Source organism: Apteryx mantelli, chromosome 2 (assembly GCF_036417845.1).
Source record: "Apteryx mantelli isolate bAptMan1 chromosome 2, bAptMan1.hap1, whole genome shotgun sequence".
NCBI lineage: Eukaryota > Metazoa > Chordata > Aves > Apterygiformes > Apterygidae > Apteryx > Apteryx mantelli.
Genome location: NC_089979.1, coordinates 58,136,347 through 58,153,462, shown reverse-complemented (window position 1 = coordinate 58,153,462; position 17,116 = coordinate 58,136,347). Strand labels below are relative to the sequence as shown.

At 37.1% G+C, this 17,116-nt stretch overlaps 1 protein-coding gene across 2 annotated transcripts in view; it reads left to right on the top strand.

The window, feature by feature from the left end:
• Positions 1 to 13,120, top strand: part of PTPN2 (protein tyrosine phosphatase non-receptor type 2) — a 34,245-nt gene extending 21,125 nt beyond the window's left edge. Inside the window, exons 7-10 of one of the 2 annotated variants that reach the window (XM_013942485.2) lie at positions 772 to 930; positions 6,358 to 6,548; positions 8,147 to 8,248; positions 12,831 to 13,120. In XM_013942485.2, coding sequence (XP_013797939.1) covers positions 772 to 930; positions 6,358 to 6,548; positions 8,147 to 8,248; positions 12,831 to 12,852 — 474 coding nt within the window. In that variant the 3' untranslated portion in view covers positions 12,853 to 13,120. Of the gene's footprint in view, positions 1 to 771; positions 931 to 6,357; positions 6,549 to 8,146; positions 9,844 to 12,830 lie in introns of those variants that run through there. The other variant, XM_013942478.2, reaches the window with a different exon arrangement.
• Positions 13,121 to 17,116: the final 3,996 nt, after the last annotated feature.

The following is a 17,116-nucleotide window of genomic DNA, read 5'->3' as shown; positions in this document are numbered from 1 at the left end:
GCTCATAATTTGGGTGAATTTTAAATGGTAACTAACAAAATCCAGAGCTTTTCTCTTTGGCTATGCTTGGCAATAGCAAGAAGTACAGCACAGGGCTAAGTACAATTGGATTTAATTTAAATTATAAGAAACAGTAATCTCATGTTTTGGGTAGGCCCTCTCAATTTATTTTCTGTTCTTCAGTTTTCTTTTTTTCTGAATTCTAAAAAACATATATTTTCATGCAAGTATACTTTAATATTTAAGAATTAAAGTGCAAGTAGTGCAGTTATATGATTTAAAAAAAACAACATCAGTGTAGAGTTTATGGGGAAAAGTGTGTACACTGTTGGATTAAGGATTCTGCTTTAAATAATGGAACCTCTCCCATGTTCAGTGATTCCAAATTGCTGTTCCATTCAGGAGTAATAAGAAATATTAACATAGCTTTATGGTTCTGATTCTGATTTTGAAGTATAAATACATGGCTGAGTAAAATCAAGCTTATCTAAATTTCTTAATTTTAAAATGTACTATTATGGTATTGACTTTTTTGGATAATATGTGATCATGGATATATCATAAGTTTTCATTAAATGCTTTACATTTTTTATTCTCTGAAAATAATTTCTAAATCTGTTTGAAATGTTAATTTCTTACATAACTAATAGCAACATGTGAAGAAATTAATTTTTAGTTTGAATTTTATGACTCATACATTTTAACTAGTACTTTATATGTAGTCTTCATTTATCCATGGCTATGAAATTTTAAATATAAATCTCTTTACAGATGGAAAAAAAGGACCCATTCTCTGTAGATATTAAGAAAGTGTTACTGGATATGAGAAAATATCGAATGGGGCTTATTCAGACTCCTGATCAACTAAGATTTTCATATATGGCTGTAATAGAAGGAGCAAAATTTATAATGGGGGATTCAACTATACAGGTAAATGTTTAGCTGTATGTATTTAAACAGAAACAGTATATTGCTAACAGTAGATAATAATGGGCTCTAAGCTATTTTAAAACATGTAATTTTGTGGAATTTAAATAACTTGCCTTTTTCATTAGATGCATAGAAGGTATTAGGGGTATTTAATCAGCACTTTCTATTAGCTAAACTTTTAATCCTATGTATTTGTCTTCCCTGAGATAATATGCAAATATAACTTGTCTGTACTAATATAAAAGAAGGTTATTGAATTTTGAAAGACAAAAGTAACGTTCAGTATCATTTTGAAAGATGACAAGGGTCAGTCTTTTCTGGATTTTTTTGATCATTGCTACACAGTTTCCCAACACTAAAATTGCCTGTTGCTACAGATGATGTTTATTAATAAAGTTACATTTTTCATAGCCTCTAAAATTTGTGTTATACTTAATAGAATCTAGTCCAGTATAATCAGTTTTAGAGCAAACAGATCGCCAAGTTTTTTCTCAGTATGGCTTCCAGTAATTATAGTAGCTACACCTACTTTAAATGACTGTTTTTTTTGGGTTTTGGTTATTTGCTGGGGGAAGGGAGGGAGAAGTTGTGTAACAGACTTAATTCTGCTTTCATATGCTAGAGCTTTTTTATTTTGTTGACTTGTTAAAATTATGAATGAAGCTGGTAAGTTAAAACACATTTCCTGTCTTCTGTGTTTCTGGTAGCTGTCAGATTCTTCCCTTTGACAAATATTCTTTGACTTAGTGTGTAAGTAAATAAATCATTTTACACCACCACTAACCAACACCTAGGCAGTGTGCTGTTAGTCTGATATCTGCATCTTATGACCGGAACACTGCATGATTCATCCGAACACAAACAATAACTTAACCTCCTTATTTTCTGGAAGCTGCTTCTGGTGGTATGTTCCTCTAATCATCTTTCTGCTTTGTGTATTAAAAAGCCATACTTAAAACTGAGCAGCTTCGGTTCCCACATTTTGTCCATCTAGATTACAGGATTTTTTGTTTGTGGATACAAGGAAGCATTGTCAACTCAGAATACTGCTTTTCAGCTTCAAGTGTGTTATTTCTTCACACTAAGAACATGCCTAAGAAGGCATATTTCTCATATTTATTCTTTTTTAGTGGTTGTTCAGATGACCTTTCCTCAATCAGCCTTTTCTGCAGTGCAGTTAGTTGTGCTGGCTTCAGGGTCATGTACAGAAAATCAATTTTTGTTCCACCCTAGCCAGCAGTATTTATAAGAGTATTTCTCATTTCAAGGTCAGCTAGAGCCTTTTTTTACCCATAGAGAAATGTCATACTCTCCAAACAGAGAGGTGTTTACTCCTGTCTGCTAATGATGGGGAGGGCATGAAGTTATTGAATGTAACACTATAATTTAACACTCTCCAAGTGCTCATCTCTGACTTCTCCATGGGTTTCTGAAGTCTAAACTGTGTAGACAAGTAAATGTTCCAGTATGTGTTGTACTTGCTTTCAGCTACTGGGGTGCAACTGCAGTACTAGTATCAGGAGAGAAGGAGACTCTCCCCTTGAATAGCACCTGTAGGACTTCTACCTGTGACGTAAAGAAAGGATTGTATACTCACCTGGATGGCTCTGAAGCCCCAGAGTTACATGGTTGGTGTGCCAGTTGCATAGTTCTATAGCTAAAACATTGACTTGTTTCATAATTGTATTATAGCACTGCATTGTATAAAAGGAGGCAAAGGAACAAGATTAAAGTTGCCACTTCTATAAAATACCTCCTTAATAAAGTTAAACTACCATTGTTTCAACAACATAGTAAAATAACTTACCATTAGTCATTCGAAAGAAACAGAGTGGTCTCTGAAAAAAATAATTTATGGCTTCAAAAGGACAAAGAAGGTTGAATTTCTTAGATCCGTAGGTCTGTTTTGTAGCCAGAAAACAACATTACAATTTTGTCCTGAAACCTGTGAATCCAGAAACTGTCTCTGGTGTTCATGTGATTGTGTCAACTGAACATCTTAACATGCCTTTCCATTGTCACCATTCACTCCAACAGGCAATACAGGCCCTAAACCTTCGCTTTTCTGCACACACACTTCAATTATAATTTTAGGGCCGATCATATTTCTCAAATCAAACTTTTCTCATGTTTTTGTTTCTTCCTGACATAATTTCACCAGATGTAGTGTAGTACTTCAATTCCTGAAATATATTTTTGTTGTTCTTTTTCGTAAAATTGCCTGTACTATCACATGGCTTCAAAGTCAATGTAGCAACAGAATCCTTCTCAACACTGTACATTATTTTTCTAGTACTGCCATTCAGATAATCTTGTTGTGGGTTTTGAGATTCAAACTTAGTTACCTTTGGGATCATCTATTTGAGCCATTGTTATCTCTTGTTTTATTAATTGTTTAAAATAGAAGTCTCAATGGGAAGTTCCTTCTGTTTGACAAGATTAGTAAAATTCAGTCTCCAGTTTCAGTTCTTCCTTATCACTCCAAATTTATTAATCAGTATTTATCTTAGCCAGCATGTTTCTGATGGACACAAGTATATCTCTGAAAAAGGCTTTGTTCTGTAGGAAATGTGTTTTAAGACCCCTGTCAGATGCAGCTGCTTTGTGGATTTCCATAATTTGTTAGTGACTGCTTTAAAAAAAGATAAAATAAAAATCTTAGAGTCAAGTCTCTTGGGCGCAAAGACTCTCTGTGGATTTCAGATCTATACTGGAAGCTCCTCTGCAGTGGAGGAGTTGATTTATTGTTAAATCTCATTCTGCCAGAGGTTGGCAGAGGTTTGTAGCTTAACTTTCAAAGCAGCTGTGTGTAATTTCATTTATAAATAGCTGTTCTTTGACATCAGTCTCTAGATCTGATATTTAGTTTAGACTAGCAGTCTTGAATTCATTTCACAGACAAGCCTAGCATTCATTTTGTGAAGAGTTAGTTTTCGATTCATCTTTCTTATTGTAAATATTTAAAAGTAACTGAGTTTCTTTTCATGGTATTCTATATCTTTATTGGATGTCTGATTTGTGTGAGAAAAGAACTGGTTGATATTTGGGGGTGAATCTTTTTCCTTCCTGTTACCTCTGTGGTTTTATCTGCATGAAGTTTTGTTGCAAGAAAGTCTTCAGACTGTTCATGATTGCGATAATCAGCTATTAGGATGCAGATTTAGCAAACAGTTTTACTTTGTACTTTTTTTCCCCCCTCCATCTCCTTTCAGATAACTTCTCAAAAACAAGACGAGTCTTACCTTTCTGTGATGCAATAGATCTCTGGGCTAATGGACATAAAATAGGTGAAGTAGCAGATGGCAACTTTGGCCTAAATAACCTTTCCTTCTTTCATTAGGATTGCAAATTTCTGCCATTCTCTTGTTTTACTCAGTTCTTACACATAAGGTCTTGCTATGTTTTGGAGCCATGAAAGGTGACAGCATAGTTTTGGCATATAGAGAGAAGGGTGAAATGGAAAGAAAGTGTTGAACAGTGGAGAACTATGTAAGGCAAGCTTCTTCCTCATTTTGGAGCTACTGTGGACAGTGCAAACCCTGAAATTACCAGTCTGATTCCTTCACAGTAGCATCATCCAACAGAAATATAGAAAGGGACCCATGAAGAAGATGGAGGAAGCAGTTTGATAGAGGTCAAGCTCAGGAAAGAAAGGCTGTGGAAAAAGATTGAAGAAATGGTGAATAGTAGAATTATGCTGTGGCAAATGCAGCACAGGAAATTTCGTGTGAGCTTTCAATCTAAGCACTTACCCAGAGCTTTCAGGAGAGGATGGAGTGAAGCTCTAATTCACTCTTACAACAAAGACCCCCAAAATAAAAAGAGTATTTGGAATATGGAGTAGGAGGACATCAACTGCAGTGAAGGCTAGAGCAGCCAGTTTATAGTGGCGTTATGTACTAGACTTCTGCTTACTGTGAAAGAAAGGAGGTTTTCAAATAAATGGCTCTGGCATGAATGAGCCTGGCAAGAAGCTTCCGTTTTGAGATATATAAAAAAGGATGCTGGTAGAAGAGAAATCATCTAATTGGAGACTGATGCTGTACTTGTTTCTTCTTGATATTGGCACCACGTATCAGTTCCTAAAAGTACAAAGATGAAAATGTTACTAGAAATTTCAAAAAATGTTGTACTAAAATAGAAATAGCAAAGAGGGGAAGGTAGTTGTGCTCTTTGTAGGACTTTGATAATGTTTGGTAATGCCAGCATTTCAGCTAAGAAGGCAAGATGTTCATGTATATCTAGATTTCAACAGCTCTTAAGAAAACTTCAGAATCGTTCCCTTACTGTCTGTCTAGAAGTGTCTGAAGGACTCTTGTCACTGCTTTTATCTGTCAGTAGTAAAAAGGCATGTAAATACTATTCTCACTTTAAATATAGTCTTATATCAGCCCCACCCTTCCCTGCCCCCTTGCCTAAAGCACCCCACCCCCCCCTTTAAAAAAACTCCTCCTGCTCTTGTGGTGCTTTTGGATGTTACGGGAATTAGTTTAGGTGGCCATTTATCTAATGAGAGCCGCCTCTAAAGAAGCGCTGTGAACTCCTCCAGAACAAGGAACAGGTATGCCATCAGGCCCAGCTATCCTAACAGAATATTCCTGCAATAAAAAAAACTTGTGCTATATAGTCTGTTTTGCAGCAAAATCTGTTTCTCGGCACATGTATCACTTTTGTCTGCCTGTGTTACAGTAGCATGTCGATACATAGCCAGATTAGGGCTTACTGTGTAAAAAAAAAATCTATTTTTTTATTTATCAGTCTTTTTCATGAGCATCCTTGTTAGCACTGTGTTAGTCTCTCATGTATGGCTAAGAAAACAGTACTCACTAAAGGGTCTTCAGTAAAATTCATATAGCTTGTTACAGCCTTCACTCGCATTAATTGGTATTTGTAGGGATGGTTGCAAACTTTGATTCGTCCATGAATTTTTTTATGTTAGCTTATTAGATTTCCTCTTCAGAACGCATGCTTCCACTGAAATGTTTGTGTTTGATTCTTGATCTGTTGGTTAAGTTTAGTGTGGTGAACAAAGTTAGTATTAGTTACAGTTACGCTATTATACTAGTTATTCGAAAGCACGTTTATCCATTACAGTGAATTTAGTGAGAATGTGTACTAGATAGAATAAATTACCTGAAGATAATTTGTGAACTGGAATAACCTTAAGGAAAAACATCCTAGCAAGAATCTAGTGTTTCAACACAGTCAAGTGTTTGTATTAATGTTACCCTGCGCCATAGTTTCCCAGTCACTTGGCTTACTGTTGGAGAAGATACATCTTCGTTAAACCTTATTTATCTAGATTTTTTTTTTCCTTGACCTAACAGTTCCTTTAATCTACTGCTGTGACTATTCTGTGGGGGAGTATCTTGGGTAGAGATAGTATTTGGTGTTACAAATGTTTGAAATATCTTCTCCCTGCTTCAGAAAAGGTGGAAGGAGCTCTCTAAGGAGGACCAAGCGCCAAGTTCTGAGCAGTCTCCTCCGCACCCAACCAGAATAACCACAGAGAAGTACAATGGAAACAGCATAGGCCTGGAGAAACAAGATCAAACGGAGAAAATAAATACTGACTTGTCCAATAAAGTTCAAGATATCACAGATGGGAACATTGAAAGGTAGGCAAAACAAACAAATAATTTAGAAGGGGGAGATGCTCTTAAGACAGGCCAAATTATTATATGCTTTTCTTATTGTAGGGAAACTTCAGTTTAAGATTTTTCTTCAGTAGAGAGAAAAAGGTGGTATTTGACAGTCTGTCTTAATTTTTTTTAACGCAACTTTAGCTATTTCATGTGATTAAAGCTTTATTGTTTAAAGGTAGAAGAAAAACAGATGCCTAGAATTGAAGAAGCTAAACTTTGTGCTTGAAAGCATTTTCCTACAGACAGTCTGTGAACTCTGTACAGTGCAAATTAGGTCCTAGGTCATAAAAATGCCCAACAAAATTTCAGACTGATTTTTAAATACAGTGATAACTTCTGGTTGGAAAAATACACGAAACCTTGTGCTTCTGAAACATCTATTGCCTACTGCTTTCTATTTAGTGATTGAAATTGTATCACTGAAGCCATATTTTACCCTCCTTTTGTATTAAATCTACCACTGTTAATAGATTTCTGTGGTTTAGTTGTGGTATGTGAATTTGTCTTTCCCTGTCAAGTTAGGTACTAATGTCTGAACTCCTGGATATAGTTTAGTGAAGGTACAAGCTGCTGTATTGGGAAGAACTTTCTGAATCGCTATGGCCTAAGGGATGCTAGACTCAGCACCTCTGTCACTTTGGTCTTCCTGTGTTACCGTAGCATGCTGATATGTAGCCGGAGCCCAGGACTTACTGAGCAGAGCTGTACATCAAATAGAAAAACATGATGTCTGCTCCAAAGGGTCACAGTCTGAGACAAGCAGCTGTTCAATGCAGATAGAAGAAATTCTGAAATAGCAGATGGGTAGAATACTGAACACCTTGGTGAGGTTTTTATCTTCTGTGCCTCAGTGTAGAGTGCTGAGAAAAAATAACATGGTGTTTGTAGATAATTGGAGGAGCCCCTCGCAAGCAGGAGGGGCAGCATGGATGGGAGTGTCACGTTTGTGTGCTAGGACTGTGGGAATCAAAGGGTTTTTGTTGTACAGATGAGCTGTGCTATCTAAAGAGGCTGTGGGGAGACTTGGAGACAAGAATTATGAAAAGTCACTGGTAGAGTAATAACACACACATGATTTTTAGCCTGTGTCTTTAATCAAGATTTAGTTTACAGCCTAAGGCAAACAGCATTAAACTTGTAGACATGAGTAGGTTAAGATCAATGTATCAGTGAGGTTGGTGTTAACTCTGCAGTGGAAATGTACACTTAAATACTACGAATGTTTGCATGTACTATCCTACATATGTATGCAAGCAGCATCCATGCAAAAAATCTCAGATGCTGAATGGAGCACTGATGGGGGAGGACTATGCTCAGATGTTAGGTCAAGCACAATTATTGTTACATATGTCATTTACTAACTTTATAGGGCTTCACTTAATCTCGATGTGCATAGTTTCAGATAAAACAGAATAACAATTGCTTCTTTAGATTTTTTTATGCTACTGCCACAGATGGGTTAACTATTGGAATGTGTTGGGAAGAGAAGTTTGGTTTTAGTATTGTAATAGGGATTTTTCCTGTTTTACAATTTAAGATTTACCTTTTTTTTTCCCCCTCTCTCCTCTAAGTACTGTCCGAAAACGCCTGCGAGAGGATAGAAAAGCTATCACAGCACAGAAGCTGCAGCAGATGAAGCAGAAGCTAAATGAGACTGAAAGAAAAAGAAAAAGGTGGTTATATTGGAAACCTGTTCTCACTAAGATTGGGTTTGGTACATTGATTTTAGTTGGAGCTTATTCTTGCTGGAATATGTATTTTCAAGAACATTCCTTGTAAGTAAACAATAAGCCTGTCTGCTTTAGCAGACAATCTTGCTGCAAGTTAGTGGCTAGGGGGTCTGACTTAAAGCAGTAAACTCTTTACACCTGAAATGGGTACAGATGATTAGAAACAAACTAGAGAAGTGATATCAACAGATCACATGTCAACATCTCAGGACTCTCCACTGCAGGTACTTATGAAAATGAACTGCTACCCCCAACAAAGTTGGTATTTTTTTTCATTTATATGACCAGGTACAAACTTGCTGCAACCGTTTATACACTCTTAAAAACGGTGTTATACCAGATCTCTTAGGCAAACCCTGAACTCAGAGGTTTAGCTACTGAAGGTTGTCTGGGTTTTAATTTACATGCTTGACATAAGCAATAAACAGTGTTGTTATCATTTACATTATTAATGCAAAGAAGTTATCCTTAAATGTGTGTAATGTGTAATGTACTAGTGACATGAACATAAACATTTTATATTCTTATGACCTAGGATAAATATATTTTATAATTGCATATTTAATCTTTTTGTAGTTTACTGTACTTTTAAAAGCTCAGTTTGTACACATTTCTGACCAAAAAGAATTTGATTTTGAAATTAAATGTTAATTATAATTTGTGCATTAAAATAATAGTGCAACCATTCCCCATATTTTGACTCCCAGATTTCTGATGTGAGCAGCTAGGGGGTCTGATGAAGCACTTACCAATTTCTTTTTGGTTAATTTGCATTCCTTATTTATTTTTTTTTTGTAGTTTTCATTATTTAAATAAGGCTTGGAAATTTGACTTTTTTTTAAGGCTTTTGAAAAGTTTTCCCCCACTGAAAAAGCATACTGTTAAATTGATTAATGTATTCAGACTTCAGCTATTGTTTGAAGCCCAGCATTGTTAAAGTTCTGACATTCCATTAAATGTGAAACCTAATGTTTTGTGTGTCTATAGATTTTAATTGCTACAAGGAATAAAATTCACTCACTAGGAATGGATGTAGAAAGTACGTCAAAGTCAAGTCTTACTTCTAAGGGTGGTTTTAATTGAAAACAAATGTTGGTAATGTTCTCCTGTAGTCAGTATTTTCAGTTCTATTAGCCACATCCATAACTTCATGAAGTGTAGAAGACCCACCTAAACTGCTATTCAGGTCCTTTACCACTGTACTGAAGAGGCACGATAGTAAAACACTTAATGATCAGTATTTTGGGAATACTTACGCTAAGATCACTTTAATATCATCAAGCACGCGCCTTGCATTATGTGGACAATGACATTTTCTAAATGGTACTTCACCACAAATCACTTTCTGCCCTTCTCTTTGAGTAGGGAGATTGTATGTGGCTGTATCTAGCTTGCTGTCATTCACATTGAGACTTAGCAACTTCTGCTACTGGACTGCAGGGCGAAACCTGGATTTTATTTATTCAACCATTGCCTTGTTGCATGACGTTAGAGAAGTCACTTTGTCTCTCTCTGTTTACCTAGTCTGATTTTGGGGGGGGCAGGGGTGGGGTGGAGGGGTGTCCTTTTGTTAAGCCCTTCTTGGATTTACTGCTGAAAAGTACTCAGCTAGATAATTACTTGTTCCTCCATCCAAAGAAACTAACTTGAAAGGTTTCCAATACTTTCAAGCTCAGTCATAATATGCCAGGCATGGGGCCCAAATAGTCTGACATTTACTGCACAAAGCTAAGTTGAGTATACACTTTGAAATTCTTATTTCACAATAGCTAATACTATTTTGGACTAAACTGTTTATATAGTAAACAAATGCATAAGTGTCCAGATAAGAGAAAAAGAAGAGAAAACAAATGCGGTTTCTCAGGAGCTACAGTTCTGAGTTCTGGGAGCATTATTCATTAAAGCAAGATAATTTGTCCTGTCGCATTACTGACCAACCATGGAGCTACGACAGCAAAATGACTTACTAATTGCTGTGACACAGTAAGGGCAGGCAGCCAAAGTATTTTAAGACAGGTTGCAATGTTAACAACAAAGATAATTTAGTAAACAAGAGGCTGACAGCAGATTCTTTTTAATTGTGAAGACTGAGGATTTTTCAGTATCAGCTCTACTGATATCCACTGTAAATGTACGTGCCTTAAAAGTTATTTTGATTATGAAAAATCACATGGAATATAATAGAGTGCTTTTGTAACAAAGAAATATTCCAGATTTTGTTCTAAGTGCTTAAAAGCAGCTAAGGAAAACATGCAAGAGAACTTCACTGAAATCACACTGTTTATTTCCTTTCTCTGCATGAAAGGGATTTTCCTGGGCCACCAGCATCCTACTGACATTAAGCTCTAATTGTGTACTGTCAAGTCAAAACTTGATTTTTCTTTTTTTTTCCTTAATTCTGTCCTCTAAATTTTGGCTTTTTTTGTTCTCTAGACCCTGAGCGGACATTCTTCTTTCCTTGGGGATGGGAGAAGGGGGTGTGTGGGATGCTTATATTGTGTCACATTCTTACCTTCTTGATATGATAAAGTAGGGCTTGCGTATTAAACAGTTAATATGTAAGATTTTGATTTGGCTACATCATTAGGTGTATCTCAATTCTAATTGTTAATAATTTCAGAACCATGAATCAATAGGTGTTGCACAAAACTATTTTGAGCACTGACTAGTTGGTTACTGTATGGGAGTAGGAAGGGAAATTAAGCATTAGATTTCTTAGCATATTCTAGGAGATGATTTGGATGAAACCCTGTTTTCTGGACCATCAGTAGCTGACTCAGGACAAAATTTGCTCTCTTGCCTTTAGTGCTTCAAAAAAAGAAGTTTGAGAGACTTTTTTTTTAATTGCAAACTGAGCCATGTGATATTGTTAATCTGTAGAATTTAAACTTAAGGCAGTTTTAAACAACTGGATGTTAAATGAGAACAGATGTGGGTCAAAATGAAGGCCTGTCAATCCCTGGGACCTGTGTTTTAGGAGATGCTTAAAGTGTAAAAACAAGGGGAAAAAATTTCCCAGTTTCTGGCAAGCTGCAGACTGGTGCTTTGCTGCTTCTGAAATGCTGTTGAACTGATTCAAAATCTTGCTGTGATTTGCAGCCTCCACTTGCCACCCCTGTTTTGGAAATAGTGTACCAATCAAAGTATTTGCATAGCAGACTTCTTAGCATTTAATCAGTTAATGCTTTGACAGTCAGACGAACACTTTTGTACAAATAGTGCACATTTCAGAAAGACATCGCTAACAAACATTTGGACCTTAGTTGCAAGTGGTTTGCAAGGTTTGGAATTAGTCCCTCAGGTTTTCTGTTTGATTATATTCTTCATGCAGGAACAGTCTACTTAGTGTGATGGTACTTCTGTCATTCTCTACTTTTCTTCAAATGTATTAAGATAATTGAATTCTGTGAAATAGTGTTTTTGAAAAATTGCAAGTTTATTTTATGGAAGTAGGATGTTGCAAGTGAAACCTACCTAATTTCATTAAATCTTGGGGGGGGGAGGTGAGGGGGTGTCTGTTTACTTATATCCATCTGTATTCAATTGAATAGGGAAAAAGTGTAAGTGTGCATGTATGTGTGACTGGAGTGGACTCTGCCAGGGATTAAAAAGCCTGGTTAGCTTTAAGTTCAATTAACGTTAACCAAATTATTTAGCTTGCTGTTTGGCATTGTAGTTTAACCTGAGATTTGACTGCATGAGAAGTTAACAATGTCAAAAGAGGAACTCTTCTTCAGGGTCAAGTGGCTTGAGTCACAGGATGACATTTGCCAAATGGACATAATGCACAGTCTTCCTGGGTTTTTGCAACGTTTTAGATCAGTCTTTCATTTTTATGTACTAAAAATAAATATGTTCAAAACTGCACCTCTGTCTGAGTCTTTATTTAAATTGGAAGGATTAATATTTGGAAGAATTCTTTAATGCTTTAACTTAAAGAAACCTGCTATAATCAAGTAGTGTTTATAGAACTTCCAAGCATTTTGCTTGTAGTTCCCTGGATATTTTGGTGCTGTAAATACCAAGGTCTTTTTATGTGTTCCTGAGTATAGCCTAACCTTTCCTAAGAACAAAATGTTCAATGTTGGAATGTCTTCCTCAGTACAAGACAAATTTGCTTAGAAACATTTATTTCCATGCCACTATGCCAGGATTGGCCTACAAAGCCATGAGAGGTGGTGTTAGGATTTTGAGATGCTGCCTTCTATATTCCCACTAAGGTTGAAGAAGATTTCTGCAGTGCTTATGCTTAGCTGCATGAGTAATGGCTTGCTGGACTGAGACTTATACTTGAAGCTCTCCAGCAAGTAATGTGCCTTACATTATCCTATGGAAATACCTTCTGAAAAAGCAACAGCTTTCCAGGAGTGCTCACTATGCACAAAAATTGATCAGTAGTTACTACAGTGAATGCATGAGAAGCTGCTTTGTGTTTTATAGTGAGTTGCAAACCCATTGTCTGTTCTTATTTTTCTTTTGTACTGTGTACTGAATCGGTGACTTTCTTTTGCGTTGTATGTCGTAGGCCGAGACTGACTGACACCTAAGCCTTCAAGACTTGTGAATATTCTGCAGCTATAAACTGCAAATTATTGACATGCAAAGCGAGACATGAACCCCTCTTCGGGAACAAAACTGAGGTCTATTAAGTTCCAAGAAGACCTCAATTATCTGTTTACAGCGTAAACTACATCCAGGGGATGAAGAACACCACCAGCATGCTACTTTGCAAAACAGAATACTTTGCTGTCTTGTGTTTTTATAATGCCTGTATTAATGTAGAAAGATGTAAAAGAAATAAATTAGAAAATAGTTTGTTTTGTACTGCCATTATTATTGTATTTTTATATGTTTTTGGCAGCATTAAATATTTTTTTAAATTGACAACATGCTATTGTGTGCGCATTATGTTAGGAAGAAAATGTTAAGAGACTTTGGGGGGGGAAAAATTGTATTTTACCTAAAGGCTTCCTAATTTCCTCTCTCACTGGAAGATAGCAAAATATTCTGCATAGAATGGTCTTTATGCTAGCACTTCCATGAATCTGCTGTTAAGTACTGTAGTCTCAGCTAGGAACGTTTGTACACTTCTTTTGTAATACACCACTGATGAGTATTTCTTCATTCATCTAATTTGTTGGTTTGGTAACCCTTCTAATGTTTACTATAAAATATGCACAAAACAGAATAACTTTGAAGGGAAAGTGTTTCATTATCATTGATGCTTTAAAGGAAAGACAGGAAATCTGAAGTTCCGATACCCACAGTCATACATAATTAATGGTACTAAGGGCCTGGTGGAAAGCAGACAGAGTCAATGGAATCTGTAATTAAATGGGTTTTGGATTATGCCATCAGTGTTCTGTGTGTAATGTTTTATTTCACATCTTAAATCCCTGATCACCTCTTTTCACTGATGCATTTGGAATGGCTGGACTGGAAAGGGGTAAATGGGAATACTGTTTAAGGAGCTAGTTTAATGAACTCAACAGGTCTTTGAGCCCTGTATATTCTATAACAGAGTTGATTTAAATTCTTCATTGAAGTTCTCTGAGAGGTTTCAAATAAATGTTTAATTCACAAAAAAATTAATATGAATGTCTAAACTAGTATGCTGTGGGTTTTTCTGTATAACTGTACTTTGCATATTTTTTGTGTAACGGGGTTTGGTATAAATGATACAGTTTAATGTTGCTGAAGGTAGGGAGGAGAAGAAAACACTTAAAGCATGGAATACACAGGAGTATGGGACTACTAAGGATATTTCTGCTGAAATAAGTAGATATATTAAAACTTGGTTTTCAGACTGATTCATGAAAGCAGTGCTATCCAGAATTGTATTTAACTTGAATGTGAAGCTGAAGCAGAGGAATATTTTATGCCATTTCTTGAACTAAATGTACTTGGCACCATTGCAGAATAGTCTAAATCACCAGCATCTGGCTTGTCTAAGTATTTTAAATTTCTTTAGGTGACTAGGTAGTTCATAGTCTACATTAGATTGAGGGGAAAAAAAACTATTACAAGTTGATTCAGCTTTCATTTTCAAGTCTGTCTTTGCAGCTGTGAGACCAAGCATTTTAGAGCAAGAGATCAAGATCTGGCCAAAAACTGCAGTAAACACCACTGTCGAATACAGAAATGGAACCTGTTTATACCACTTCACCCACCTCTGGCTATGGCTTTCAGACATTCATGCCTTTCAACTTCAGATGAATAAGGGTTTCCCTGGTTTTGTCCTCTTTAAATCATAAGTATGAATAAGGCAGAAGACTACTGGAAGTGTGTGCATACTTTATTCCACTTGCTGCTATCATAGATAATTGTAACTATCAACTATGTTTATCAGCTAGTTTATCTTCTGGTGTGGTTTCAAGTATAGATGGCTAAGTGTATTTTGGCCCTAGTCGCACAGTGGCCTCTTTTCAAAATGCTGGTGTCCTTGCTCTTCAGAGTTTTTTTGAAGGGCCTCCCTCCCCAGAGCTGCCAGACTAAATTTTGCTTCAGGCTAACTTCATGAACAGGCTCTCGTGAGGAGTAAAGGGAATAAAGAAATAGCATTTCCCAAAACAGAGCTTTGTCAGAGTAACAGCGCTGGAGCCTGGGCTTGCTGGCCGGGGAAGTGTTTGTGTGTGTTTGCTGTTTTTACACGATGCTAGAATTCTACTCTGAAAATGTATTTAAAAAGATGAAGAAAGTTGAGAGGCTGCATTCTAAGAGAAAAGAACAGCAGTTTCTAATCACAGCCCTGAAAGTAATCAGATAGATAGAAGAATGATAGACTTGTAGATTTTCAGCTGAAAAACTGAATTATGGCTAACCTACCTGCTAGTTTTTCCCAGCTTCAAGAGAAATTCTGCAGCAAGGTACTTGTTTATAGCTTTTACCAGCCATATTACTGACCCAAGGACAAAACCACTACCTTGCAGTGCAGCACGTCTTCGTAGGCAAAGGCATAGGCAGCAACTGTAGCTGCAGCGGTTGGGCTCGCTGCTTGCGGGCAGCGGAAGGCTCCGCCGCAGGCAGCGGGAGGAGCCGCCTGCGCCCGCTGCTCGCCGCGCGGCCCGGAGCGGCTGCGGCCCCGGCAGCCCGCGCTCCGCTGCCACCTGGCGGCCGCCACCCGGCCCAAACCTGCTTTTTATCCCGATTCCCAGGAGGGGCTAGAGCGCCCGAGAGCTACTTGCAGCACCCATGAGTGAAAGAGTCTGTATCTCTTCCACAGGGAAAAAGAAAGCTTTGAGCTCCCCCCCTTTAGAGCCCCTTGCTTGGGAACTTGCTCACCTTTCCTTTTCCTTGAAGTTTTACTCCACAGTGCCTCAGCTGCGGAGGTACTTATTTTTTTAAACAAGCTAAACCTGCTGTGAGGCAAACACCACCACCTTTATCTTTTTTTGTCTTCAGTAATTTATTGGTCCTCTTGCTGCATACACCTTATAGTAACTTTTTAAGAGGTAGGAAAGATACTTTACTGCTTATTTTTAAAAGCATTCAGATTCTTGGTTCCTTCCTCTCCACAGCTGTGCATGTCTTGCTTGGGTCTAGTACGTTTGTATCATGGCCCTGACTATAATATAAAGTTTAAGGAGGGTACCATCCTCAGCAAGCTTCTTTCAAATCTGTTACCATGCTTGACATCTGTTTTAACAAATTTAAGTTCAGACTCAACATGCATGGGGCAGTGTTCAGGACTGGAATTTAGTTAGTTAGCTAAATCTATGTACCCATTAGGTAGTGAGTTGGGGAGGCTCGGGGAGTGGGGAAGCAGAGGGAGAATAACATAAACTGGAGATAATCCTCACCTGGCTTAGCATGGAGCCAGCCTTCAAAGTCATTCACAGGACAGAGCTCCTGCAGTGCAGTTCTGAAAGCTAATAGTTGCTTCCCAAAATTTTCCTCATACTCACCCTTCTTCTCCATGTTAAGTTTCTGATGAAGAACCAGATCTTTTTGCATGTTTTTTTCTTGCTTACAGCACTTAAAAGATTTGAGGAATAGCATCAGTATATTTATGCCTGTAAAACATGTATTTTTATCTCATGGCTTGCTCTATTTTATCAGTCAGTTTTTAGGCTCCAAGAAACTCTTAGATGGCAGTTGTCATTTTGAAAATGTCTTGGAGTGCTTTTTTGGAGTCATCTTTGCCATGATCTAGCCTCTGTTGTGAGGTTTCAGATAAATGCTTAGTAGTTGTAGTTACAACATCAGACATTAGATACCACAATTTAGATCCTTAAATATTCCTCTTTTAATTATTGACCACTTCTCTGCGGAATCTTAACAGATTTTTTGTGCCACAGGGTTCACTTTCTACCTTACTTTCCATAACATTATAAAAATTGTTTGTGGCCTGCCTGGAATGGTCAGGGCTTCATCCTCACTACCAAGAATTAAAACAGACATTTCTGTAGTATAGCTATCTATTGTTTATTACCTCTGCCTGATTTGAAGATATTTAGAGCTAGAAAATCATTTTTATAACTGTGAATCTCTGATTACGATAAATCCAATTAGCTCACTGATTAAAACTGGCCAGTTCAATAAAAAAGGATAATATTCTCATATACACAAACTCCTAACTGGAAGCTGCAGTAATTTAACTCACCCCCGTTCTGAGGATCTCCGCAACCTGGAGAGAAAGGCTTCTGCATTACACTTAGGTTGCTATCAGACAAACTAGGGAGATGAGAAGACTGATGCAAATTTGAGCATGGAGGTCAGGACTTCCAAGACATCTCTCTGAGGCTGGAGAATTTTAGAAGAGCTCTAAATGATAAAATTCAGCCTTTTAATTGCTTGAAATACTAAATTTCA